Source organism: Notolepis coatsorum (assembly GCF_963971535.1).
Source record: "Notolepis coatsorum genome assembly, chromosome: 2".
Classification (NCBI taxonomy): Eukaryota; Metazoa; Chordata; class Actinopteri; order Aulopiformes; family Paralepididae; genus Notolepis; species Notolepis coatsorum.
Window position 1 is genome coordinate 132,795,947 of NC_140166.1, and position 27,862 is coordinate 132,823,808.

The 27,862-nt window shown below is 44.6% G+C and overlaps 1 protein-coding gene across 1 annotated transcript in view; it reads right to left on the reverse strand.

The window, feature by feature from the left end:
* Positions 1-552: 552 nt before the first annotated feature.
* The window catches only part of cep162 (centrosomal protein 162), a 126,505-nt gene continuing 99,195 nt past the window's right edge, over positions 553-27,862 (reverse strand). The window contains 5 exon segments of the mRNA XM_084338190.1: positions 553-1,780; positions 13,271-13,389; positions 13,392-13,404; positions 16,261-16,359; positions 16,933-17,074. Coding sequence (XP_084194316.1) covers positions 1,556-1,780; positions 13,271-13,389; positions 13,392-13,404; positions 16,261-16,359; positions 16,933-17,074 — 598 coding nt within the window. The 3' untranslated portion in view covers positions 553-1,555.

The window sequence follows — 27,862 nt, forward strand, 5'->3', positions numbered from 1 at the left end:
TTAAATCTAAGACTTTTTAAGACCACTTGGAGCAGAATTTAACACCAATTTCACAACCATACTAGCAAAAAAGAGCGACAGTGAACTGGCGGCTGTACTTGTGCGCCAAGTAAAATTCTTGTGCGTTCCATATGAGCTCTCGCCAGATGCACCAACCACCTGGTAGCCCCACAAAAAAGGGCGTTTTTTTTATACAAAAACATTTCAAACATTTAATCTCCCGACGGCCAGGCTGCCCACCAAATTTTTTTTTATGCCTGTGCAAATAAAATTTAAGACTTTTGAATACCTTTTAAGCCCTTAAATTGAGAATTATGAATTGAATACTTTAAGGGTATATATGGGGTATTAACAAATCGTATACAGTGCAGTCCGTCCTTGGAAGTAAACACAAGTTACAAATAACACAGCTGAAAACAAATAACATGGCTGAAAACAAGATGATTTATTTTCCAATATACATTAAATAAATAAAATCCAACTATTTGAAATGATCAAGTAAAAAAGGATACAATATTACAAAGATAAGATACAACAACACTATTCCTTTGGCTTTGTAAAGCAGATGAATTCGCTGAGAGAAAAGATAATCGGTCAACGATAAGAGTTGGTAAAAGTTGGTTGTGAAAGCTTCGGTCGGACTGGTCCAGTGGCTGAAACGACTGAATGAAGACTTCAGCGAATGTTCAGACCAAGGCAGGGAACCTTAAAGGTGCTGTAAGTGATCTTTTTCTGTTAAAATAAGTAGTCTACATGTTAGAATAATAGCTCTATATTCCGACAGCCATCACTGATAGTGTTTAGTCAGTAACATGGGTCTCTCTGCAGTAAACACTAAATACATTTCCTGGTATCGCGTTCTCACTTCATCCAATCAGGAGAGAGAACTCCACACTGCAATAATGGTGCAATAAACAAATGTGGCTTGGGAAGGTTTCTTGGGAATAAGTAAAAATATCTAGGTGTCTCTCTCCTGATTGGATAAAGTTGGAACATGGATACCAGAAAATATATTTCTTGTTTACTGCAGAGCGGAGAGACTGGGGGAGACCCATGTTACTGACCAGACACTCTATATGAGTGATGGCTGTCAGAATGTAGAGCTACAGTACTTAACACTTAAAATACCACTTACAGGGGCGCCCTCGTGGCGCACCGCATAGTGCCTCGCACACCTACGCGGCCGTCCCGGGGTTTGCCTCCCGCTCCCGGTGACATTTGTCGCATGTCTTCCCTGCCTCTTCTCCCGTTCATCTTCTCCTCCTCTGTCGGCCATGTCTGACCATGAAAAGCAATAAATGCAAGAAATAAAAAATAAAAAATAAAAATAAAAAAACACCACTTACAGCACCCTTAAACACTTCCCACACTGGCCACATTGGCTGGTAAATCTTAAAAGTCCACCAGCAACTTTCACTATTTTATTTTAAGCTGGTTGTGTGAATAGAAAACTCCATTATGGCTGGTTGAGTAGAGAGACACACCAGCCACAGCTTGGACACTAGCAGCATGTAGCCGGTGGCTGGTCTCTCCTACGGTCCTGCCGCTTGGTGTGTCAGCTCTTCCAGGTGAAAGGGGGGGCTAGAACAGTGGTGGGCTGCTGCTTGGGACCGGGGATGACCACGCCTAGTCGCTGGAGCTCACGGAGGACGTCCAGGATGGCGTCCAGCTCCAGGCGGAAGGCCTCCACCTCCCGGCTCTTCCCCTGGGCCAGCAGCCTCCAGCGCTCGCACTCGGACCGCTGCTCCGCCTCCACCACCTGCCGCGTCTGACCAATCACCTGCGAGGAGGAGGACGACACACGAGAGGTCATGAGGTCATTGCGTGCAGGGGGAGAGAAGAAAAAATGCATTGGGACAATCCAGTCGATTGTTTTGTGTTAGATGAGACCAACCGATGGCAAGAAGAAGTGATGTTCTTGTGTATACAGATGGAGCCATTAGTGTTCCTAACCATTTTGCCGCGGTGGTCTCACGACATGGGAATTCATTTGGAAACTGTTATATGCCCGCCAGGAGGCGCAAAGTCTGTTAACTTCATTAGACAGACGCTACAACGTCCTATGTCTACAGACTGTATGAATTAATGTTGCTGAATTAAAGAATGAATAAGTCAAACATGTCAATTCAGCAGTCAAAGTGTATATTAAAACGTGTCAAATCTAACTTCATTAGACGGCCGACGCACGGCTCTCTTATCCATTCATTTCATAAGAAGAAAGCGTTAGTGTAATGCTTTTTGGTAACAATAACTTTGTTTAAACATGCAATGTTGCTGAATAAAATAATTAAACAGTTAAAACCTGTCAAATTAGCAGTCAATGTGTATATTTTCAGCATTTTCACGCTTGTTTACCAACGATTTTGTTATAGCTTGTACTATAAGATGAAAAGATTCGAGCTGTGTTTTATGTGTCAGCCTGTAGCACAGTGGCAAGATCGCCGTTTCCCAGACACTAAGACTTGGCAAAAAGCTAGTTCGAATCTCGTTTTCTTTCCTTTTATATATATAATTCATTTATAAAATGAAATGGTGTTCTGCCAACGTGTTTTGGCTAAATACATTATTGTACATGTACTGTATGTCGTTTTATTAATCTATTCCTCCCATGCGGTCCATCTGCGGACCACAAATGACATCACAAATCAGACAAAAGTATAGTTTTATTTTTCAAACGTATTCAAATTATACATCATAACCATATGTCACAACAGCAGTTATAATGTATATTATCATCAATACGTTAGTTTACCAATAGGCTAAAGTGTTATTAGATAGATAGTTATTCCTTTTTCCAGACATATTCTCTCCGTGAAATTGCTGTTTTCTTTTCATTTGAAAAAAATTGGCACTTCCGCCTCTACCTCACTTTCGGTCACTTTCAGTACTCAGCTATGAATGAAAATACGCCGGTATAGTTGCTAAGCTAGCGAACATATTTGTGGTCCGCAGATGGACCGCATGGGAGGAATAGATTAATAAAACGACATACAGAATAGAATAGAATAGATAGAATAGAAATACTTTTATTATCCCGTGGGAAATTTGACACTGCAAATCGCTCAACATTTAAACATTTAGACAGGACAGGTCACGAATTAGAATAATAACACAAATCAATCAAGTTGCCTAGGATAAGAGTAGAGTAAAATAGAATAAAAATGAAATAAAATATACAGAAATAAATACAGTAAAAATATACTGAGCATGGGGGAAGGGCATGGGGCATGGGGGGTACAGGTAGTAAAAAACAACACAGCAGTGTAAACAATTTGGTCAATATGATTTAACTATCTAACTAAATGAAATATATATTCACAGTGTCACATAAGGTGCAGTATGCTTCAGGTAGTGTATTGTCCTCCTTAGGTTCCTATTAATCCAATGTCAATGTCTGGCAGCCGTCGCTGCCCCCTGTTTTGGAGCCTGGAGGCCACTATTGAGCTGCCGCTCTGTGCTCAGTGATGCAGTGAGGCACAGTGATGCATTGTATAGTCTGATGGCTGTTGGAATGAAGGACTTCCTGTGCCGTTCAGTGCTGCATTTGGGTAGTGTGAGCCTAGCACTGAACATGCTCCTCCTGTCAGCCAAGTCTGTGTATAGTGGGTAGAAGGGGTTTTCCCTGATGGCCTGGAGCTTAGCAAGGCTCCTCCTCTCCGCCACCCTCGCTAGAGAGTCCAGCTCCACCCCAACCACGCTGCTGGCCTTCCTGACCAGCTTATCCAGCCTGGTTGTGTCCACTGCTCTCAGTCCGCTGCCCCAGCAGGTCACAGCATACAAGAAGGCGCCCGCCACCACCGACTCATAGAACATCCTCAACATCCTTGTACAGACATTGAAGGATCTCAGCCTTCTGAGGAAGTAGAGTCGGCTCTGGCCCTTCTTGTATAGTGCCTCTGCATGTTTTGACCCGTTCAGTTTGTTGTCGATGTGCACACCGAGGTATTTGTACACCTCCACCATGTCCACATCAACTCCCCTGATGGAAACGGGGGTCACAGGTGCACTCCTCCTCCTCCCCAGCTCCACAACCAGTTCCTTGGTCTTCGCCACATTTAGCTGCAGGTGGTTTTTATCGCACCATGTGACGAAATCCACTACCAGTTCCCGGTATTCCCTCTCGTCACCGTCCTTTATACATCCCACTATCGCAGAGTCATCAGAAAACTTCTGAAGGTGGCAGGACTCTGACCGATAGTGGAAGTCGTTGGTGTAGACAGTGAAGAGGAAGGGAGAGAGGACTGTCCCCTGCGGGGCCCCGGTGTTGCTGACCAGTCTGTCTGACACACAGCTCCGTAGGCGCACGTACTGTGGTCTGCCCGTCAGATAGTCCACAACCCAGGACACCAGGGGGGCCTCTACTTGCATCGCCTCCAACTTCTCACCCAGTAGCCCAGGCCTTATGGTATCAAAAGCACTGGAGAAGTCAAAGAACATGACTCTCACAGTGCTCCCCGGCTTGTCTAGGTGAGTGTAGGCTCGGTTCAGCAGGTAGATGACAGCATCCTCTACCCCCAGTCGGGGCTGGTAGGCGAACTGGAGTGGGTCTAGGTGGGGTTTGGTCACCGGGCGGAGTTGCTCCAGGACTAACCTCTCCATGGTCTTCATTATGTGAGAGGTTAGAGCCACCGGCCTGTAGTCCTTGGACGTGCTGGGACGCAGGCACTTGGGGACAGGGACCACACAGGAGGTTTTCCACAGTGTCGGGACTCTCTGCAGCCTCAGGCTCATATTGAATATGAGCTGGAGCACATCACACAGCTGAGAGGCACAGGTTTTGAGTACCTTTGGGCTCACCCCATCAGGACCTGCAGCCTTGCCTGAGTGTAACTTGCTCAGCTGTGTACTCACCTGGTCTGCAGAGAGCCATACTGTGGGGATCTCAGGTGTTGGGGGGAGGAGCGGGTCTTCAAGCCGCGGGGGGCAGACAGGCTGCACCAGAGATGAGGGGGCATGGGCAGTTGGGGGGAGGGAGGGGGTTGCTCGAGTTGAAGGGCTGAGAGGTGTGGGGGTGGGCAGGGCAACTGGAGTGGGGGGGGGGGGGCAGACTGGCCGGGGCCGCTGTATCAAACCTATTGTAAAACAGGTTTAGCTCATTGGCCCGGTCCACATCTCCAGCCACTCCCCTTCCCCCTGCCGGTTTAATGCTGGTTATGGTCTGCATTCCAGTCCACACTTGTTTGATGTTATTGTTCTCCAGCTGACCTTCCAACTTCCTCCTGTATTTGTCTTTGCCCTCTCTGAGGTTGATTCTCAGACGCCCCTGAACTCTTTTGACCTCCTCCCTGTTGCCTGCGTTGAAGGCCCTCTTCTTCTCATTCAGTAGGGCTTTGATGTCCTTAGTGACCCATGGCTTGTTATTAGGGTAGCAGGTAACAGTCCTAGATGGAACATTGGAGTCCACACAAAAGTTGATGTAGTCTGTGATGCACTCTGTGAGCCCATCAATGTCCTCTCCGTGGGGCTCACAGAGTCTGTGACCTCAAAGCAGCCCTGTAGTGCCTCGTGAGCCTCCTCCGACCACCTTCTCACAGTTATTTTGGTCGCAGGCTGTCTTCTGACCAGAGGCACATAACAGGGGTTGAGGTGAACCAGGTTGTGGTCCGACCGGCCCAGCTGTGGTAGTGGTGAGGAGCTGTATGCCTCCTTGATGTTGGCATAAAGCAGGTCCAGGGTCCTGTTCTCCCTGGTGTGGCAGCTGACATACTGTGTGAAATTTGGTAGTGATTTATCCAGTTTAATATGGTTAAAATCCCCTGAAATGAGGATTAGAGCCTTCGGGTGTTTCGTCTGGAGACGTGCAATTGCACCGTGGATGACGTCACACGGGGCCGTCGGGTTTGCCGAAGGGGGGATGTAAACGGCCATCATGATAACGTGGGGGATTTCTCTTGGCAAATAGTATGGTCTGAGTCCTACAGCTAACATCTCTATATCCGGGTCACAGTGTCGCTCTTTGATCGTAATATGGCTGGGGTTACACCATCTTTTATTAATAAATAAAGCAAGCCCCCCTCCTTTACGCTTGCCGCTCTCGCGGTTGCGATCAGAGCGCACAATCTGAAACCCGTCTATAGAGACAGTCACATTACTATCGGGAATATCTATGTGCAACCATGTCTCAGAGAAACACATAATGCTACACTCACGGTATTCCTTCTGACTGCCGGTAAGCACGGCCGGCTCATCCATCTTATTTGCCAGAGACCTCACGTTGTCCATGACGACGGAGGGGAGATATGGTTTAAATCTCCTCCTCGCCCTCCGTGCTTCAGCCCTCTTCTGTCTCGCACGTCGCCCTCTTCCTCGACATCCCCGAAAGCCACCCTTTGTCCTTAGTATCTCCTCCGGCAATATGTTTGATAACTCCGGGTTGGTGAGCTGGCTGCAGCGCGCCGGCTGGTTGCATAGCGACAGCAGCTGATCTCTCGTGTAAACAAAGGACGCTCCAGTCAGCTGTTGTCCAACTCCGCGAGAGTTGAAAAAGTAATTCCCCGTTCAGCCAGATGGACAAAAATTCTTCTAAAACTATTCTAAACTGCATGTCTAGAAGGGCACGACTTAAATAAATAAGGACTAGTGTCCAGGTAAAAAGAATATGTACAATAAGGACGTAGAACTTGACAAAGTACAAAACGGGTAGAGCGATCTGCAGCAGCGGCCGTTTCAGGCGACGCATGCGCACTAGTCAACATTATGTTGTTATTGTACAGTACATGTACAATAATGTATTTAGCCAAAACACGTTGGCAGAACACCATTTCATTTGATAAATTAATTATATATAAAAGAAAAAAAAACTAGATTCTAACTAGCTTTTTGCCAAGCCTTAGTGTCTGGGAAACGGCGATCTTGCCACTGTGCTACAGGCTGACACATAAAACACAGCTCGAATCTTTTCATCTTATAGTACACTATAACAAAATCGTTGGTAAACAAGCGTGAAAATGCTGAAAATATACACATTGACTGCTAATTTGACAGCTTTTAACTGTTTAATTATTTTATTCAGCAACATTGCATGTTTAAACAAAGTTATTGTTACCAAAAAGCATTACACTAACACTTTCTTCTGATGAAATGAATGGACATTAGAGCGTGCGTCGGCCGTCTAATGAAGTTAGATTTTTATACGTTTTAATACACTTTGACTGCTGAATTGACACGTTTTACTTATTCATTCTTTAATTCAGCAACATCAATTCATACAGTCTGTAGACATAGGACGTTGTAGCATCCTATGAATGAAGTCACCAGCTGTAATCGAACTGAATGTAACTTTGTCGAGCGCGGAGCTCCTCCAATGAATAAACAAAAAGCCGGCGCGTCGGGCCATTGTCACCAGCTGTATTCGAGCGCCCCTGCTGGTCATTGTTACCGTTAATACGGTGCCCAAACAGTGGTCCAATGACAATTCATGGCTGCATCTGTAATAATGTGTTTTGTACATTTCAGTCTGCAATCACCTTTTGTAGCCATTTCTCCACAAGTGTTTTCTGTGTGAGCTTTTGTGCGAGTGAGTATTAAAGGAACACGCCAACATTTTGGGACATTTTAGGTTACCGTCTTCTCCAGAGAGGGACAAGAAGATGGATACCAGTTTCCTCTCTGTGCGTTCAGTAGGAAGCTATCTGGCTGCACGTTAGCCTAGCTTAGCACAATGAATGGAAGCGGACAGTGCCGGTTAGCCTTCGGGAGAAGTGTTAGTTGGACAATGCCTAGGCTAACCAGTCATGTCCGCTTCCATTCATTGTGCTAAGCTAGGCTAACGTGCAGCCAGATGGCTTTCTACTGAACGCACAGAGAGGAAACTGGTATCTATCTTCTTGTCTCTCTCTGGAGAAGACGGTAAGCGAATTTCCCAAAATGTTGGCGTGTGCCTTTAACAGATGCAGGTCTTTCAGTGTCAATATTCCTGTGTGTGTGTGTGTGTGGTGTTTGTATGTGTATTGAGTGTATACTGGTTGTGTACCTTCTGCAGCTCCTCCTCTCTCTCTGTGTATTGAGTGTGTAATGGTTGTGTACCTGCTGCAGCTCTGTCTCTCTCTGGGAGTGTCTGAGTGTGTATTGTGTGTATTGAGTGTGTACTGGTTGTGTACCTGCTGTAGCTCCGTCTCTCTCTGGGAGTGTCTGAGTGTGTATTGTGTGTATTGAGTGTGTACTGGTTGTGTACCTGCTGCAGCTCTGTCTCTCTCTGTGTGTATTGAGTGTGTATGGAGTGTATTGAGTGTGTAATGGTTGTGTACCTGCTGCAGCTCTGTCTCTCTGTGTGTGTATTGTGTGTATTGAGTGTGTACTGGGTGTGTACCTGCCCCAGCTCTGTCTCTCTCTGTGTGTATTAGGGCTGTCCCCGACTAAGGATTTGGATAGTCGGCTATGATTGGCCAAAATTTGCCGTTAGTCGACTATTAGTCAAAAAAAAATCCATTTGGGCTGTGGGGGGTGCTTAATGTGTGAAGGAGTCGACTGAAGGCTTCTTGTCCTCTGCAAAAGCATGCAATTGGTCCACTGATGGATACATCTTGATATTTGTCTAGTCTAGTGCAGTGGCGGCCGGCCGATAGGGGGCGCTGGGGCGCCGCCCCCCTGATTGTGAGAGAAGGAGAAGAAGAACTTGTGTTTTTTATTTTAGATATTTTGAAGCCCTAAAAATAAACTAAACATGTTTAAAATGAATAATAATTACTATTAAAATGCACAACAACGTTAATATAGTATATAAATCATTGTTTTGCGCATGCTATTCTTTCTCCCCCCTCGTTTGTGATTGACGTCACTCTCAGAAATCGACCTACCTCCAAACCTCTGCGTCACTGCGCGCAAGCGGCCAATGTAAATGAATCAAACAAATAAATGTAGCCTATCAAGGGTCATAAATATGATCTGTGGGGGCGCGGCTTTCTAGCGCTCAAACTCAAAGCAAGCAGGGTCACTGGTGTGTTGTTGTCACTCCCTCCTCACACAGAACAGAGTTTGCTAGCTTACTAGCTACCATGGAAAATTCCAACCTCCAAAATTCAGGTAAATCCCTCAAAACAATACCTTTTGAGAGATGAAGTGAACACTGCAAGAAAAACTCAAGAGCAGGGCTCTACGCTAACCTTTTTCACTAGGGGCACAGGTGCTCCTAAATGAAAAAAGTTAGGAGCACACAAAAGAAATTTAGGAGCACCCACAAATATTTAGGAGCACAGTGAAAATATTTCAAGTAAAAGAGTTTTTTTTTTTTCAAAAATAAATGTATATTTGTACTGTGCATGCATGTGTGTAAATTAGCTCTTGCTACAACCCTGCATGTTTACATTTTGTATTTTGTACTTGATGTTCATTAACATGTGATGTCCCTATCAAATAAACTATCAAATCAAACTACTGCTACAAAAGTAACAGTCACTTAACTTTAGCTTTTACCCCTTTTATGCATACAATGCCTATGTTTTGGCTGTGTTGCTCTTCTAGAGAAATAATCCTTTCAGGGTTGCCTATTGAAATACTGTACACCTCCAGTACAGAAACATTGTTTATGAGTTTGCGTGTCAGGTAGACCATTGATTGACAGTCGAGTCTGCCAATTACGTCACACCGCTTGCACTCAAGCCGTCCGGCGCTGCGGTTGGACCCTATTGCCCACCTCTGCTGTTCATAACGCTAGCCAAGTTAGCTGTACACACATACACAGTGGGCCAGTTACTTTGGTGTAGGGGTGTAACAATGCATCGATCCTAAGGGGAAAATTCAACTGCATCGATTTGAAAATGTTGGAAACGATTATCGCAATTTGAATGTGTACACAGTGTTATGTTGTTATCATGTCCATACAGTCAACACAACGGCATACGCTACTGCATCAACGTTATGATTAACAACGCATGGCATTCGATTTGTTGCATTAACGTTATATTACTATTGCTATCGCTAAATCTAGGTGTTCTAAAATATATTGCTATTGGTAAGACTAGAAGTTACATGTCTCGGGAAACTCTCGCATATCGCAATGGTGGCGTTTCAGGAAGTAAACAAGCCAAATGAGAGCTTCCGATTGGTCATTTGCTTTCTTTCTCATGAAACCAGTCACGTCACTCTACTCTGATTGGACCGTTGGCTTGAGTGCAATGTGGGACTTGTAGTTTTTTTAACGATTCTCGCGGCGGATGAAAAAAAAGACGAGAGAGGCTGTAATCTGTACTCGCACTGAGTCGCACAGCGTGCGCGTAATTGATTTTTACGGTTCGCACACACATATTTTTAGGGGCATATGCGAGCAATTTGGTCGCACTGTAGAGCCCTGAAGAGTGAAAGAGTTTCGACCTTATCAGCCTGATATCTCAATTCAGAAACAATCAACAGACAGAGGAAGACAATAATAGTCTGTCGTTTTCTAGCTGGTTTGGTAGGAAGTGTTGGCTAACAAGAAGGCTAAGAAGCTATATGGCTAGCTGGATGCAGTCATTTAAATGCCGTATTTTGCTTTCCATTCCTGCTTTTTAAAATGATGGGACAGATACAACATGCCCATGGACTGTTACTGGAGTTTCTTTTTAAGTGGATTTAAAAAAAAAGTGGATTAAGGCTTGTGGACAGCTGAATGTCGCCCCCTTCAACTCTTGTGATGGTAAGTCATTATGTTTAATTTACCAATTAATTTCGCCGCAGGGGGGCATAATCCCACGGGACAATGTATGGTAACTTGTTTCAAATGACAATATATACATCTGTGATTATTATTGTACGGATCTGAAGCGTGTGGGAGCGTGCACAAAGATATTACAGTGATATGCTAGTGCTCCCGACTGCGAGGGAGAGAGAGAGAGAGCGTGCGTGCATGTTTGTGTAGGCGGCGCTATTGGAAACGTGGCTGCATTGACTGATCATATATTGATTGATGGCAATGGTGATAGTTGTACTCTACCTACTTAAATATTCGTACCTTGTGGTTTCGCCGAAGCTCTGACGTGCACAGTAGGCTATACTCAGTGTGTGGTTTCGTCAATGCGTGCACGCGCATGTTTGTGTGCATGTGTGACATTGTGATACCTCTGTACATGTTTGCAACATTTTTGGTATAGCGCCCCGCCGCTCCCCCTGGAGAATAATTCACCACCCGCCACTGGTCTAGTGTGTTCATTAGATGGGTGAAATCCTCTTTCAGTGCCTCTGTGCCTGTTTTCTGTGCCAGTTAGCCTCTGGTATGCGTGCCATTAGCGTTAGCCACGCTTCTAGGCCTCTTTTCTTTTGGAAAGAATGATAAAAATATATATATATGGGGAGCACCGCGAGTGCTATTTCAGCGCCGTGGACAACCGCGCTCACAGCGGATCTGGGGCTGAGCGCGTTCGAATCCCGGACGGCAGCCGTGCCTTTCCCAGAGTGTCTACCCCCCCCATCTGAACCCTTTCAGCCTGCTTCTGTCGGTCGAACTTGACCAAGTATGAATGAGAAGAAAAAGCGATAAACGCTAAAAGAACCAGGTGACTGGTCAAAGTTTAAAAAAAAATATATATATATATATATATATATTTGTTTTGTATTCGACTAAGAGGTTGGCAGTCGACTACAGCTCCTTTCGACCGATTAGTCGACTATTCGACATCCCTAGTGTGTATATGAGTGTGTATTGAGTGTGTACTGGGTGTGTACCTCCTGCAGCTCTGTCTCTCTCTGGGAGTGTCTGAGTGTGTATTGAGTGTGTACTGGTTGTGTACTGGGTGTGTACCTCCTGCAGCTCTGTCTCTCTCTGGGAGTGTATTGAGTGTGTATTGAGTGTGTACTGGTTGTGTACCTGCTGGAGCTCTGTCTCTCTCTGGGAGTGTATTGAGTGTGTATTGAGTGTGTACTGGTTGTGTACCTGCTGCAGCTCTGTCTCTCTCTGTGTGTATTGAGTGTGTAATGGTTGTGTACCTGCTGCAGCTCTGTCTCTCTCTGTGTGTATTGAGTGTGTAATGGTTGTGTACCTGCTGCAGCTCTGTCTCTCTCTGTGTGTATTGAGTGTGTACTGGTTGTGTACCTGCTGGAGCTCTGTCTCTCTCTGTGTGTATTGAGTGTGTACTGGTTGTGTACCTGCTGCAGCTCTGTCTCTCTCTGGGAGTGTATTGAGTGTGTATTGAGTGTGTACTGGTTGTGTACCTGCTGCAGCTCTGTCTCTCTCTGTGTGTATTGAGTGTGTATTGAGTGTGTACTGGTTGTGTACCTGCTGCAGCTCTGTCTCTCTCTGTGTGTATTGAGTGTGTATTGAGTGTGTACTGGTTGTGTACCTGCTGCAGCTCTGTCTCTCTCTGTGTGTATTGAGTGTGTATTGAGTGTGTACTGGTTGTGTACCTGTTGCAGCTCTGTCTCTCTCTGTGTGTATTGAGTGTGTATTGAGTGTGTGCTGGTTGTGTACCTGCTGCAGCTCTGTCTCTCTCTGGGAGTGTATTGAGTGTGTATTGAGTGTGTACTGGTTGTGTACCTGCTGCAGCTCTGTCTCTCTCTGTGTGTATTGAGTGTGTACTGGTTGTGTACCTGCTGCAGCTCTGTCTCTCTCTGGGAGTGTATTGAGTGTGTACTGGTTGTGTACCTGCTGCAGCTCTGTCTCTCTCTGGGAGTGTATTGAGTGTGTACTGGTTGTGTACCTGCTGCAGCTCTGTCTCTCTCTGTGTGTATTGAGTGTGTACTGGTTGTGTACCTGCTGCAGCTCTGTCTCTCTCTGGGAGTGTATTGAGTGTGTACTGGTTGTGTACCTGCTGCAGCTCTGTCTCTCTCTGTGTGTATTGAGTGTGTATTGAGTGTGTACTGGTTGTGTACCTGCTGCAGCTCTGTCTCTCTCTGTGTGTATTGAGTGTGTATTGAGTGTGTACTGGTTGTGTACCTGCTGCAGCTCTGTCTCTCTCTGTGTGTATTGAGTGTGTATTGAGTGTGTACTGGTTGTGTACCTGCTGCAGCTCTGTCTCTCTCTGTGTGTATTGAGTGTGTATTGAGTGTGTACTGGTTGTGTACCTGCTGCAGCTCTGTCTCTCTCTGTGTGTATTGAGTGTGTATTGAGTGTGTACTGGTTGTGTACCTGCTGCAGCTCTGTCTCTCTCTGTGTGTATTGAGTGTGTATTGAGTGTGTACTGGTTGTGTACCTGCTGCAGCTCTGTCTCTCTCTGTGTGTATTGAGTGTGTATTGAGTGTGTACTGGTTGTGTACCTGCTGCAGCTCTGTCTCTCTCTGTGTGTATTGAGTGTGTACTGGTTGTGTACCTGCTGCAGCTCTGTCTCTCTCTGTGTGTATTGAGTGTGTACTGGTTGTGTACCTGCTGCAGCTCTGTCTCTCTATGGGAGTGTCTGAGCTCCATGCTGTGGATCTTCCCCTCCAGGCTCTTGAAGTGTCTGAGCTGTGGGCTGTGAGCGTCTTTAGCCTCCTTCAGGTCCCCAGGAGCCTGCTCAGCTAGGGGGGAGAGAGGGGGGAGAGGAGAGGGTGGAGAGGGGGGGGGGGAGAGAGGAGAGGGAGGAGAGGGTGGAGAGGAGAGGGTGGAGAGGGGGGGGGGGAGGGGTGGAGAGGGGGGGGGGGAGAGAGGAGAGGGAGGAGAGGAGGGGGAGAGTGAGAGGAGAGGGTGGAGGGGGGGGGGGGGAGAGGGAGAGGGAGGAGAGAGAGGGGAGGGAGGAGAGGGGAGGGGAGAGGGAGGAGAGAGGGGAGGAGAGAGGGAGAGGGAGGAGAGAGGGAGGAGAGGGGGAGGAGAGAGGGAGGAGAGGGGAGAGGGAGGAGAGGGGAGGGAGGAGAGGGAGGGGGAGAGGAGGAGGGGAGGAGAGGAGAGGGAGGAGAGGGAGGGAGGGAGAGAGGAGAGGGTGGAGAGGAAGGAGAGGGTGGAGGAGAGGGAGGAGGGTGGAGAGATGAGGAGAGAGGGAGGAGAGGAAGGAGAGGAGAGGGTGGAGAGAGAGGGTGGGTGAGAGGAGAGGGTGAGTGGTGGAGAGGGAGGGTGAGTGGTGAGGGAGGAGAGGGTGGAGAGAGGAGAGGGTGGAGGGGAGGAGAGAGGAGAGGGTGGAGGAGAGGAAGGAGAGATGAGAGGGTGGAGGAGAGGAAGGCGAGAGAGGAGAGGGTGGAGAGGGAGGAGAGAGAGGAGAGTGAGGAGAGGGTGGAGAGAGGGGAGAGGGAGGAGAGAGGAGGAGAGGGTGGAGAGAGTAGAGGGTGGTGGAGAGGGTGGGTCAGTGGTGGAGAGGGAGGAGGGTGGAGAGGGAGGAGAGGGGGGAGGAAGGAGAGGGTGAGGGTGGAGAGGATAGGGAGGAGAGAGGAGAGGGTGGTAAGGGGTGGGAGAGGAGTGGAGAGGGAGGGTGAGGGTGGAGAAGGAGGGTGGGTGAGTGTGGAGAGAGGGAGGGTGAGGGGTGGAGAGGGAGGGTGGGTGAGTCGGTTGGAGAGGGGGGGTGAGTGGTAACCACATGGTATACAGCTAACCACATGGTATTCAGCTAACCACATGGTATACAGCTAACCTGAGTGTATACAGCTAACCTGAGTGTATACAGCTAACCACATGGTATACAGCTAACCACATGGTATACAGCTAACCACATGGTATACAGCTAACCTGAGTGTATACAGCTAACCACATGGTATACAGCTAACCACATGGTATACAGCTAACCTGAGTGTATACAGCTAACCACATGGTATACAGCTAACCACATGGTATTCAGCAAACCACATGGTATACAGCTAACCACATGGTATACAGCTAACCACATGGTATACAGCTAACCTGAGTGTATACAGCTAACCACATGGTATTCAGCAAACCACATGGTATACAGCTAACCACATGGTATACAGCTAACCACATGGTATAACAGCTAACCACATGGTATACAGCTAACCACATGGTATACAGCTAACCACATGGTATACAGCTAACCTGAGTGTATACAGCTAACCACATGGTATACAGCTAACCACATGGTATACAGCTAACCACATGGTATACAGCTAACCACATGGTATACAGCTAACCATGGTATACAGCTAACCTGGTTGTATACAGCTAACCACATGGTATACAGCTAACCACATGGTATACAGCTAACCTGGTTGTATCATCAGCTAACCACATGGTATACAGCTAACCTGGTTGTATACAGCTAACCTACTGCTTGACCTTACTGTAGAACCCACCTCACCCCTGCCCACTTTGACAACCTAGGATGGCTTAGAGTAGACGACAGAGTACAGCAACTTGCAATGGGCCTGGTCTACAAGATACACTACACGACCAAGGTACCCATGTACATGACAAAATACTTCCCAAAGGTCAGTGAATACCACGATCACAACACCAGAGGGAGCTCCACAAATCATGTTAAACCCAGATTCGGCTCAAACAAGGGACTAAACACATTTCGCAATTATGCCACATCAATGTGGAACGCCCTACCCAAAGCTGTAAAGGAATGTGAATCACTACCCACTTTCAAAAACACTCTCAAAAAACACCTAAGGGAGACTGCAACTCGAAACTGGCCCCTGTAAATGTCCGAACACAACCCCCTCCAATGTACAGTAAATTACCAAGTATGGTCTTGTCAATAATCCAATGTACAGTGTTGTTTGTACAGTTGTACAGTGTCCCCCACCCGCCCCTCCTACCCAACCCCCCCCCCCCCCCCCCACTCCTACCCAACCCCCCCCCCCCCCCCCCCCCCCCACCCACCCAACCACCTCCAATGTACAGTCCCCCCCCCACCCCCAGCTACCCAATCCAATGTACAGTTTCTACGCCTAATGTATATACTCTTTTCTTTCTGGACTCTTTTTGTATCACAAACAGTACTGTAATTGCAAATCTGGTATGTCATAAATGTATAGATGTAGCAGTACTGTCTATCTGTATGTCATGTATGTCATATATGTTACGATGAATTGAAAATGGGGGACCCTGATGTAAACAAGACGAAAGTCTTTCTCTGGTCTGCATCCCCTTAACAATTGTATGTATTGAGCTGTACTGTACTGTACCCATTCTGCAATCTGTTAATAAAGTTTTCATTCATTCATTCATTCATTCAAACCTGGTTGTATACAGCTAACCACATGGTATACAGCTAACCTGGTTGTATACAGCTAACCACATGGTATTCAGCTAACCTGGTTGTATACAGCTAACCTGGTTGTATACAGCTAACCACATGGTATACAGCTAACCTGGTTGTATACAGCTAACCTGGTTGTATACAGCTAACCTGGTTGTATACAGCTAACCACATGGTATACAGCTAACCTGGTTGTATACAGCTAACCACATGGTATACATCTAACCTGGTTTTGCAGAGTCTCCTCTCTAACCCTGGACACAGTCAGTGCATCTCTGGTCTTCTGTAACTCTGCCAGCTGGTCTCTCAGACGCTGGAGCGCGACCTGTGAACGAACAACAGAGACGACACGTGAGAAACTGCTCACCATGCCAGAGGCGCCATGCTCGGCTCTGCCTCTATGATGCGTGTGTGTGTGGCGTGCGTGTGTTCACGTTAGGGCTGTCCCCGAAGCCTGTTTTTGGGATTCGAACTTCGTCAGGGTTCGTTTTTAATAATTTTTTTTTATAAATATCCTCAAACTAAATCCTCAATTTGAATAAAGTAATTCATCTGATTAAATGAGTCTTTTTTTATTTGTATTAAATCAACTTTCTAATGAATATAACTCATCAGTTTCTTTTAATACTATAATATTAGTGTAGCCTAATCTTTATCTGCAACTGTGAAGAAAAACCCCATTGGTTTAAACAGAATGAATAGACGCATAAAAAAAAATATATATAAAAAAAATTATAATAATTATAAAAAAAGTTTAATTAGAATGTTGATTTAGAATTCGAATGCCAACGTAACAAACGAAGGGTCCGAACGTTCGAACGTTTTGGGCTCAGCCCTAGTTCACGTGTGTGTGTTTGTATGTTTGTTTGTGTGTGTGTGTGGGTGGATGAGTCCACACCTCCTGAGTGGCCACTTGATTGCTGAGTGCAGCCACCTTAGAGGACGAGTGTTCCAGAGCGTAGCCGACGCGCAGGCGGTCCAACTCTCTCAGGTGCTCGGCCTTCAGGAAGCACACCTGCTCTGCCGAGGCCTCCTGGAGCCTGGAGCGCAGAGTAGATGACATCAGATTACAATAGATTCACATCATACAGCGCAAGTACAGTACAACAAAAAGACGTTTGGCATCAAAGTTCAAGTTTCTTTAACTCATTGACCGCCACGCTTAAGTGCGCCAGAGGGCGCTAGAGAGTGTCACCGATTTAATCAATGGGAGGAGTGGGAGATTTGCGAGTGCTTAAAATATATCTTAAATTAAGGCTATAATGGGTCTAATACACTTGTCGATTATCAGTGAGTTGCTTGCAGTCAACATGTACAAAACGGATAGTTTTTGCGTCGCAGATGTATAGTTGAAATCAGGTTACCTCGCCTGATTATTTAAACCACGCCTGCACGGCTTGGATCGTCCCAGAAAAAAAACTATACCATTCCCAGTGGAGTGCAATACCAGCCGGAAGGCGTAGATAATAATAATAATAATAATAACTTTATTTGTATAGCACTTTTCATACAGAGGTTGCAGTTCAAAGTGCTTCACAACAGTAAAAAATACAGGCATGAGCGAGCATAGCAAGGTATGGTAAATCACAGTGTTTCACATTAGGATCTAACATCCTAATAGGCTCTCTATTCAGTAATACAAATAATAAAATAGTTTAAAATGATTAAGTTTAAAAATAGTCTAAAAATTATAAAATAGAACTGACATACAACAACAGTAAAAAATACAGGCATAAGCGAGCATAAAAATAAAAAATGTAAATAGCAAGGTTACAGTGAAAAGTGTGATAAGATTGTTCAAGCAGATGAAAATGGCCCAGTTAGGAGAATCAACCTTGGCACGATGTACCTAACTGGAATGGTAAACAACTTTGCTAGATTTAGGTCAAAGGTCATCTTCTCCTCACAACAGAGCATCACTCTAACATACATATGAATTTCATTGGACGTGTATGAAAGTAGGTAGGGTAAGAATATAGCTCTGTTTACAGTTTGATTCAGTAATACAAATAATAAAAATAGTTTAAAATGATTCAGTTTAAAAATAGTCATCAGTAAGAAGTAAAAAGTGTGATAACCGACACATGAATTTGATAGGCAGTGTATAAAAGTAGGCAGGGTAAGAATAGTGCAGGTAAGTACAATTTGTGTCAGGATATCCCTGATGTTTCTATAATAATATTTCCCCTTGCCACTAGGTGGTAGCAGATATCTATCTTGTGATGGCGAGTTAACCCGACTATACTCGTGATTGGCGCTGAATGAGTTAATAGTTCTCATAGTAAAATACAGAATACTTTTCCATGAAATGTTTTTTTTCCCTGTATGAGCTCCTGAGAGTGTGCTAGATGAAATAGATAAAAAAGTATAAAATAGAAAAAGTCAAGAGTACGTGAACAAAAAGTGTTCAGTCAATCAATATACATATATACAATATACAATACAGAGTAAAAAATGAGTAACAGTGAGGTACAATGCAGCAATGGGATCAGGTACAATTAAGCATTACATCACGCGCAGGAGTGGTTTGTGAACAATAAACCATGCCTAGGGGTGGTCGTTAGACCCCCCTAGGCATGGTTTATTGTTCACAAATCACGACTGCAAGTGGTGTAATGCTTTTATACAACTGCCACATTCATCCAACCTTATTGCTATACAATAAACACACATTAATCGAAGATTTATTGAAAAAACCATCCGCCAGAAAAAGTAGTTCCCACAACTACAAAAAAGACAAGTTGCCTCCATGTGGAAGCAGCTTGAAGTGCATCCAACCAACTAACACATCCAACTGTGTATTATTGGAATGATTGAGAGAAGTTGCCTCCATGTGGAAGCAGCTTGAAGTGCATCCAACCAACTAACACATCCAACTGTGTGTTATTGGCAAACTAACACATCCAACTGCCTTTCAACTAAGGCATCCAACCAACTAACACATCCAACTGCCTTTCAACTAAGGCATCCAACCAACTAACACATCCAACTGCCTTTCAACTAAGACATCGAACCAACTAACACATCCAACTGCCTTTCAACTAAGACATCCAACCAACTAACACATCCAACTTTTCTTTAGTTTTTAATTATGAAGTTAGTGGTTATTGGAATGATTGAAAATTGTATTACCAGATGCAGAATGGGTACAATACAGTACGGCTCAATACACACAATTGTTAAGGGGATGCAGACCTACTTTCTATAGAACTTCATTCTTAGATGCTTCTATCGAAAGTAGGTAAAACAAATTAAAAAGTTTTCTTTGCCCTATAAGAAAAAAAAAAAAAATCTTTGCCCTATTTTTTTTTAGCCTAAACTTAACCAGTTGGAAACCAGGCGTACAGTAATAAAATTAGCAATCAACCAATCAATCAATTCAATAGACCATGCTCACTTAAAACAGCGCTGCTTCTCTCTCAGTCTGACTCCCCCGCTGTTGCAGACAGGAGTGTGTGTGTGCGCGCGTGTGTGTGTGTGTGTGTGTGTGTGTGTGTGTGTGTGTTTGTGGGTACGCCAGCGTCGGACAGTGTGAGAGTGAACGCTGCAGTCAGTGGGAAGGAAGTAGAAATTTAAAATAAAATTGCAAATAATCAATCAATCAATCCACGATTTTTCTTTTGTTCTAAAATGACTCATGACCCATCAATTACATCATCCAACATTGTTTAAAGGACTAAGACATTCGCCTTGACAGAATCGCTTCATATTTAGTCGTTATGATGCTATCAACATATCCATTTATTAAAGATTATTGTCCGCCATCTTGTTTTCTCCCGGAGTGAGCCGGCGGAGTGATATGTGATTCGGTTGTGGGCGGGTCCTGGGCCCAGGACCGTGGATTGTTCCCAATAAATACGTGTAAATGGACTGTTTCAGCCAATCAGAATAGAGAAATTTGCATGCCGTTGTATAATTTAGGGTAAGGTGCAATGAAGTATGAATTGTAGTGCAAATCTCTTTGCTAATAAATATAAAGTGTGTTTAAAGTGTTTAAAGTGAGTAGAGTGGGTGTTACAGTGAGTTGTTTATTTAAAGTGAGTGTAGATGATGGGTTGTTAAATAGTATCATTGTCGTTGAGCATCCTGATGGCCCCAGGGCCCAGGAGTTCAAAACTTTTAATCCCTATCTGATCGGATCAGATTTGGATTGTGGGTAGTTCAAAACCAAAAAACAGGATCAGGATCACTTTGATATCTGATCAGATCAGGAAATCAAACCCAAGCTTTAATCTGGATCAAATCTTCAAAACGGGTATTTCAAACCGACAACACAGGATTGGGATCAATTTGATCCCAAAAAACTGGATTATCTTGATCCCACAAGAGGGGTGCATTTCCAGAGCAAAATGTACTATACAATTTATTTTAAAATATGTTTCAATATAAATAAGATGGCAAAGTTTGTTAACTGAAATAATACACAATTCTTAGCCTTCATGGCAAATACATTTTATTTAAAAAAAAAATTTGTCACATTAATGGTGGCCTATTTTGTTTTCAACTAAATGCTGATGACATAAATAAGATTAGACAAAACAAAGATTGTCAATCACAAATGTAATTTAGATTAAAGAAAAAATATCTTCAACCAAAAAAAGTCCATCTGTCATCACTCATCACCTTCAGCAAACTGAAATCTCACTTAGAATTCAGCTCCTCAAAGCACGTCTGGATGATCCAGCTGCGTTTGAATGAATGTTTTTTTGTTGTTACCCTAGTGGGAGTATTTTTTTTTATTACAATTCCATTATGATTTTATGTCCTTTATGTATTTAACAATATAATTAAACATTATAGATGTCTCTGCAATGTGGTCCTTGTCTTCCTTTTCCCCCATATCCACTAGATGGAGATCGGTAGGATTAAAGCACTGATATTCAGGATCTAGTAATCTTGAAAAGTCTGAATCTGGATCAGGGTGATCCTATCCTGAATTGCTTTGAAATACCGGGACAAAATCTGGCCGAGTTGTCTGATCTTGGATCACAAGAAAATGGGATTTACATCGGATCAGATAGGGATTAAAAGTTTTGAACTCCTGGGCCCAGGGATAGAAGCTCCTTCTGAGTCTCTCTGTACTGGCCATGAGACTCCGGTATCACTTGCCTGACCGCAGCAGTTGTACATGTAACAGTAAAGTGCAGTGGTAATATACAATGTACAGGTGATTAAATTGGGTATAAGATATATAAATTGGTACTAGTAATAGTGCTAATCAGATGTATGTACAGACTTGTGGTATTAATATGTACAGTGATACAGGTATAAAGACACTATGGTATTAAGTCTTATACAACGGCATGCAAATTTCTCGATTCTGATTGGCTGAAACAGTCCATTTACACGTATGTATCTGTCACAATCCACGCTCCTGGTCCCAGGACCCGCCCACAACCGAATCACATCACTCCGCCGTGCGGATTTTTCGGAAACACACACACACACACACCTACACACACACTCCTGTCTGCAACGGCGGAGGAGAGTCAGACTGAGAGAGAGCTGGGTGTTGCGCTGTTTTAAGTGAGCATGGCCTATTGAATTGATTGATTGGTTGATTGCTAATTTTATTACTGTACGCCTGGTTTCCAACTGGTTAAGTTTAGGCCCTCTACAGTAGGTTTAAAAAAATAAATAAAAAAAAAAATAGGGCGAAGAAAACCTTTTTTTCCCTATAGGGCAAAGAAAACTTTTTAATTTGTTTTACCTACTTTCTATAGAAGCATCTAAGAATGAAGTTCTATAGAAAGTAGGTCTGCATACCCTTAACAATTGTGTGTATTGAGCCGTACTGTATTGTACCCATTCTGCATCTGGTAATAAAATGTTCAATCAATCGGGCGGCTAGGTGGTGTAGTGGTCTAAGGCACTCGCCACCAGTGTGGAGACGCTAGGATTCGCGTGTTCGAATCCAGCTCTCCACATTGTTTTTCAGTTTGGCTGGTCGTCCGCAGTAATACACATTGGCCGTATTACGGGGAGGGAAAAACTGAAGGGTGGGGATCGAACGTTGTGAACAAGCGACTCCTACAAGTCGGTTGGTGCGCCTGCGCAGTAGAATCAGGAAGTGTCGGGGGCAGCGTGAGCCTCCCACGCGTTACTCCTCGACACTGAGAGGTCGAGCTGCGCAGGTGAAAAGATGCGACTGCTGTTACCTCAAGTACCGGAGGGGACTTGTGCTATGTATGACTTAGTCCTCACTGCAGCCGGCTTGTGGGAGGCAAGAAACAGCGTTCGTGACAGGGGAGGGTTGAATTGGATGATACGAAATTGGGATGGGAGAAAATATAGAAAATGGGAGAAAAAGTGGATCAAAAAAAAAAAAAATGTTCAATCAATCATTCCAATAACACACAGTTGGATGTGTTAGTTTGTTGGATCCGTTGGATGCACTTCAAGCTGCTTCCACATGGAGGCAACTTCTCTTTTTTGTTGTTGTGGGAACTACTTTTTCTGGCGGATGGTTTTTTCAATAAATCTTCGATTAATGTGTGTTTATTGTATAGCAATAAGGTTGGATGAATGTGGCAGTTGTATAAAAGCATTACACCACTTGCAGTCGTGATTTGTGAACAATAAACCATGCCTAGGGGGGTCTAACGACCACCCCTAGGCATGGTTTATTGTTCACAAAACACTCCTGCGCGTGATGTAATGCTTAAATACTGGTCAGCAGTGTAACTAGTAAGGGATATGTACAGATATAGATATAGTATCACCATATCTACAGATATGTAAAAATTATTATATGCAGGTATATACAGACAGATGTGGATATATTATATATACAGTAAGAATATATATATATATATATATATATATACTAGGGATGTTCGATATTGGCCTTTTTACAGATACCGATATACCGATATTGTCCAACTCTTAATTTCCGATACCGATATCAACCGATACCGATATATGCAGGGTTCCCCCCCCCCAAAAAACTGAATAATTTCAGGTAACTAACATTACATATCTCTTGTCGTGTAATTAACACAACATATGTTGTGTTAGGGGAGATGTTCAAGAAGGTGGTGATGGGGAAGGTGGATGAAAAGAGAGGAAGTGGAAGACCAAGAAGAGGCTGGGTAGACGATGTCTGTGATTGGAGCGGAGTGAGAGGCGGAGTCACGGAGTTGGAGAGAAGAAGTGGGGACAGAATGGGTTGGAGAGTGATAGGCAACCTTCGGAACGAAGAAGCCACCTGATGATGATGATATACATTTACATTTAGTAATTTAGCTGACGCTTTTATCCAAAGCGACTTACAAGTCCTGTACGACAAGTCATCAGGAAGGGTACAACTCTATCAGCTGAGTAACAATGTTCATCAAAGTGTTGCATGCTAATAGTGTAGGTTAGTTTATTAGGACAAGTGCATGACAGTAAGGTTAGTTAGGGTTAGATTTCTTAATTTTAATTTTTTTATTTCAGATAATGGTTGAAGAAGTGCGTCTTTAGGAGGGTGGTCAGGTGGCGTAGCAGAGATTGCGCTCGTCACCAATGCAAGAGGCTGCGGTCTAGACTCCCGGAGTCAGCATTGCCTTGGCTTGGGCTGATCGTCATACTAACTCGTTTGGCTGAGTTAGGGGGAGGGCAAGTCACGGGTGGGGATCTGGCGTTGTGGACAGCGCCAGATGCCAGACAGGTCAGGTCTGGGCGCTTGCTCAGCGGAGGCAGGACTTGATGAAGGCAGCGTGACCTCCCACGCGTTACGCTTCACCAATGAGAGTCCTCGCTGCCAGGTGAAAAAAGAGTCACTGGCTGTCGCCGCACGTGTCGGAGGAAGCGTGCGGATGACTTCAGGGTTCCCATGTACCGACCAGTAGGAGAACATGCGCACAACAAAACAGGTAGGGGAGGGGGGGAATTGGCACAACGACTAAATTGGGACGGGGAGAAAAACAGAGAAAAATCGGAGAAAGAGAGGATTAAAAAAAGAAGTGCGTCTTTAGTAGACGGCGAAATATTGGACGGGTTTCGGCTGTCCTAACTGGGGTGGGTAGTTCATTCCACCATTGTAGGGCAAGGACTGAGAATAGAGATATGCATACTTGACAATAAAAGGCTTTTGCTTTTTGGTCAGGCTGCTTTTGTATATAACAATTTGTTCTTACTTGCTTGCCTGGGTAAATAAATGTTAAATAAAATGTAAAAAAAACTATTTAAACCGATACCGATAATTTCCGATATTACATTTTAATGGCAATATCGGTAGGCCGATAATATCGGACATCTCTAATTATTATATTATCATATAAGTATGAATACACTATGGTGGTAAAGCATACTAGCCAGTGGTAGAACTAATATGAGTAGGTATGGGATATATACAGATGTAGACGGTTTGACTGGAATTTTTTTGCTAGGGAACCGTTTGGACCCAAGCTGGTGAGGAAGGCTAGCTCCGTGGTGAGAGTCGAGCTGGTCAAACTAGAGGTGGTGAGGAAGGCTAGCTCCGTGGTGGGAGTCGAGCTGGTCAAACTAGAGGTGGTGAGGAAGGCTAGCTCCGTGGTGGGAGTCGAGCTGGTCAAACTAGAGGTGGTGAGGAAGGCTAGCTCCGTGGTGGGAGTCGAGCTGGTCAAACTAGAGGTGGTGAGGAAGGCTAGCTCCGTGGTGGGAGTCGAGCTGGTCAAACTAGAGGTGGTGAGGAAGGCTAGCTCCGTGGTGGGAGTCGAGCTGGTCAAACTAGAGGTGGTGAGGAAGGCTAGCTCCGTGGTGGGAGTCGAGCTGGTCAAACTAGAGGTGGTGAGGAAGGCTAGCTCCGTGGTGGGAGTCGAGCTGGTCAAACTAGAGGTGGTGAGGAAGGCTAGCTCCGTGGTGGGAGTCGAGCTGGTCAAACTAGAGGTGGTGAGGAAGGCTAGCTCCGTGGTGGGAGTCGAGCTGGTCAAACTAGAGGTGGTGAGGAAGGCTAGCTCCGTGGTGGGAGTCGAGCTGGTCAAACTAGAGGTGGTGAGGAAGGCTAGCTCCGTGGTGGGAGTCGAGCTGGTCAAACTAGAGGTGGTGAGGAAGGCTAGCTCCGTGGTGGGAGTCGAGCTGGTCAAACTAGAGGTGGTGAGGAAGGCTAGCTCCGTGGTGAGAGTCGAGCTGGTCAAACTAGAGGTGGTGAGGAAGGCTAGCTCCGTGGTGGGAGTCGAGCTGGTCAAACTAGAGGTGGTGAGGAAGGCTAGCTCCGTGGTGGGAGTCGAGCTGGTCAAACTAGAGGTGGTGAGGAAGGCTAGCTCCGTGGTGGGAGTCGAGCTGGTCAAACTAGAGGTGGTGAGGAAGGCTAGCTCCGTGGTGGGAGTCGAGCTGGTCAAACTAGAGGTGGTGAGGAAGGCTAGCTCCGTGGTGGGAGTCGAGCTGGTCAAACTAGAGGTGGTGAGGAAGGCTAGCTCCGTGGTGGGAGTCGAGCTGGTCAAACTAGAGGTGGTGAGGAAGGCTAGCTCCGTGGTGGGAGTCGAGCTGGTCAAACTAGAGGTGGTGAGGAAGGCTAGCTCCGTGGTGGGAGTCGAGCTGGTCAAACTAGAGGTGGTGAGGAAGGCTAGCTCCGTGGTGGGAGTCGAGCTGGTCAAACTAGAGGTGGTGAGGAAGGCTAGCTCCGTGGTGAGAGTCGAGCTGGTCAAACTAGAGGTGGTGAGGAAGGCTAGCTCCGTGGTGGGAGTCGAGCTGGTCAAACTAGAGGTGGTGAGGAAGGCTAGCTCCGTGGTGAGAGTCGAGCTGGTCAAACTAGAGGTGGTGGCAGAGATGGGGGATGAGAAGGAAGCTGGCCGCTATGGAGGAGAACCCCTCCCACCCCCTCTATGAGGAGCTAGCCAAGACGAGGAGCATGTTCAGCCACAGACTTATACACCCCCCCCCCCCCCCCCCCCCCCCAACACTCCACAGACCATCTCGGCTAGGGATGCACTGATATGAAAATTTGCCACCGATACCGATACCGATTGTTCAACTAACACAATCGGCCGATACAGATATTTGTGGCAACATATTTTTTATTTATTTATTTTTTAATCATTTTTTTTTAAATTGTATTTATGAAACTACTGTATATTTGTATGTCTCTAAATGTTTTGATGAATTGAAAATGGTGGACCCTTATGTAAAAAAGCCGAAAGTCTTTTTCTGGTCTTCATCCTCCAGTCCACTGAGCTGTACTGTATTGTACCCATTCTGCAATCTGTTAATAACGTTTTCAATCAATCAATCAGACAAATGTATAGAAAAGCTTTTATTATAACCATATAACAAAAAATTATATTATTGTTTATGAAAATGTTTTAGCCCTATGCTTGACTATTATTTTAGGCATGGCAACAAATAAAATAACAATAATAAAATGAATAAATAAAATATTAAATAAATAAATAGGCTACACGTCTCTCTTTTTGTGTTACAAATTGTGCTCACCGATATGAACATAGGCCTCTTTACTTACTTAAAAAAAGGAAACATCAAGAAATATGTTTATGGTATTAATTCCACCATGCCATGTGTGTTTCTATTTTATAATGCTCATGAGTCATGATTATTGCTGAAGTCTGAGTCATACAATACTCACTGGCTTTCATAACAGACTAACTTGTCTTGCTCAAGACTTGTTTATTAGTTTTAATAAGAGAGCACTATCTCTCAACCAAAGCAATGCAACAGAACAATTTTGATTGACAGTCGATTCTACCAATTACGTCACACCGCTTGCACCCGCCTCTGCTGTTCTTACCACCAATCGGCAAGCGCTTATTCGTTTTTTTACTTCCGGGATGTCCGCCATTGATTTTGACTAGGGATGCTCGATATTGGCTTTTTTACCAATACCGATATACCGATATTGTCCAACTCTTAATTTCCAATACCGATATCAACCGATACCGATATATGCAGGGTTTCCCCCCCTAAAAAATGGAATAATTTCAGGTAATTAACATTACATATCTCTTGTTGTGGAATTAACACAACGTTATGCATACTTTTGACAATAAATAAAAATCAGAATTTGTTCTTACTTGCTTGCCTGGGTAAATAAAGGTTATATAAATGTTAAAAAAAAAGGCATAATGATTTTACTGCAACGAATGTTATAATAAAAGCTTTTCTATACATTTGTCTGATGGAAAACTTTATTAACAGATTGCAGAATGGGTACAATTCAGTACAGGCTCTCTGAGCAAAGGAAGGAACTGAGATATGAATGAGTAATGCTTGCTATGGTCGGGTAAATATGCTGATGTTATTGAACGTGTAACTATATAACGTTAATGCCACAAAACGAATGCCTTTGTTAATCATAAGTAGTAACTTTGATGCAGTAGCGTGTGTGTGTGTGTGTGTGTGTGTGTGTGTGTGTGTGCGGCGTTGTGCAGGTCGCTTGACTGAAACTTTTTTCAAAGTTTGAATGTGCCATCGGCACATTTGAGCTTATCGGCCGATAGGCCGATGGCAGTCAACAAGGCCCTTATCGGCCGATACCGATACCCGACCGATATATCAATGCACCCCTAATCTCGGACAGTCCTCCACAAACGTGGGCAGGGACTGCTGCCAACACCTGGAGAACTAACAGCTGCAGAACTGGAGAACTATTAGGAATGTCTGAGCACTAAGACTGACTCTTAACCACCAAAAACTGGACTACAACGTATGTCGTACAGATATGATGCCAGTTAGAGCACCTTGTGTATACTGTTTACTTTTACTCATAGTATATATTCAGATGTATTTTTTTTATTGCCTATATGTATTATTACATATAATATATAGGGCATACAGACCCTCATCTGCACCTTTGGTTACACTGTTTATTTTTCTAATTTTTATATTCAGATCTAATTGTATTGCCTATATTT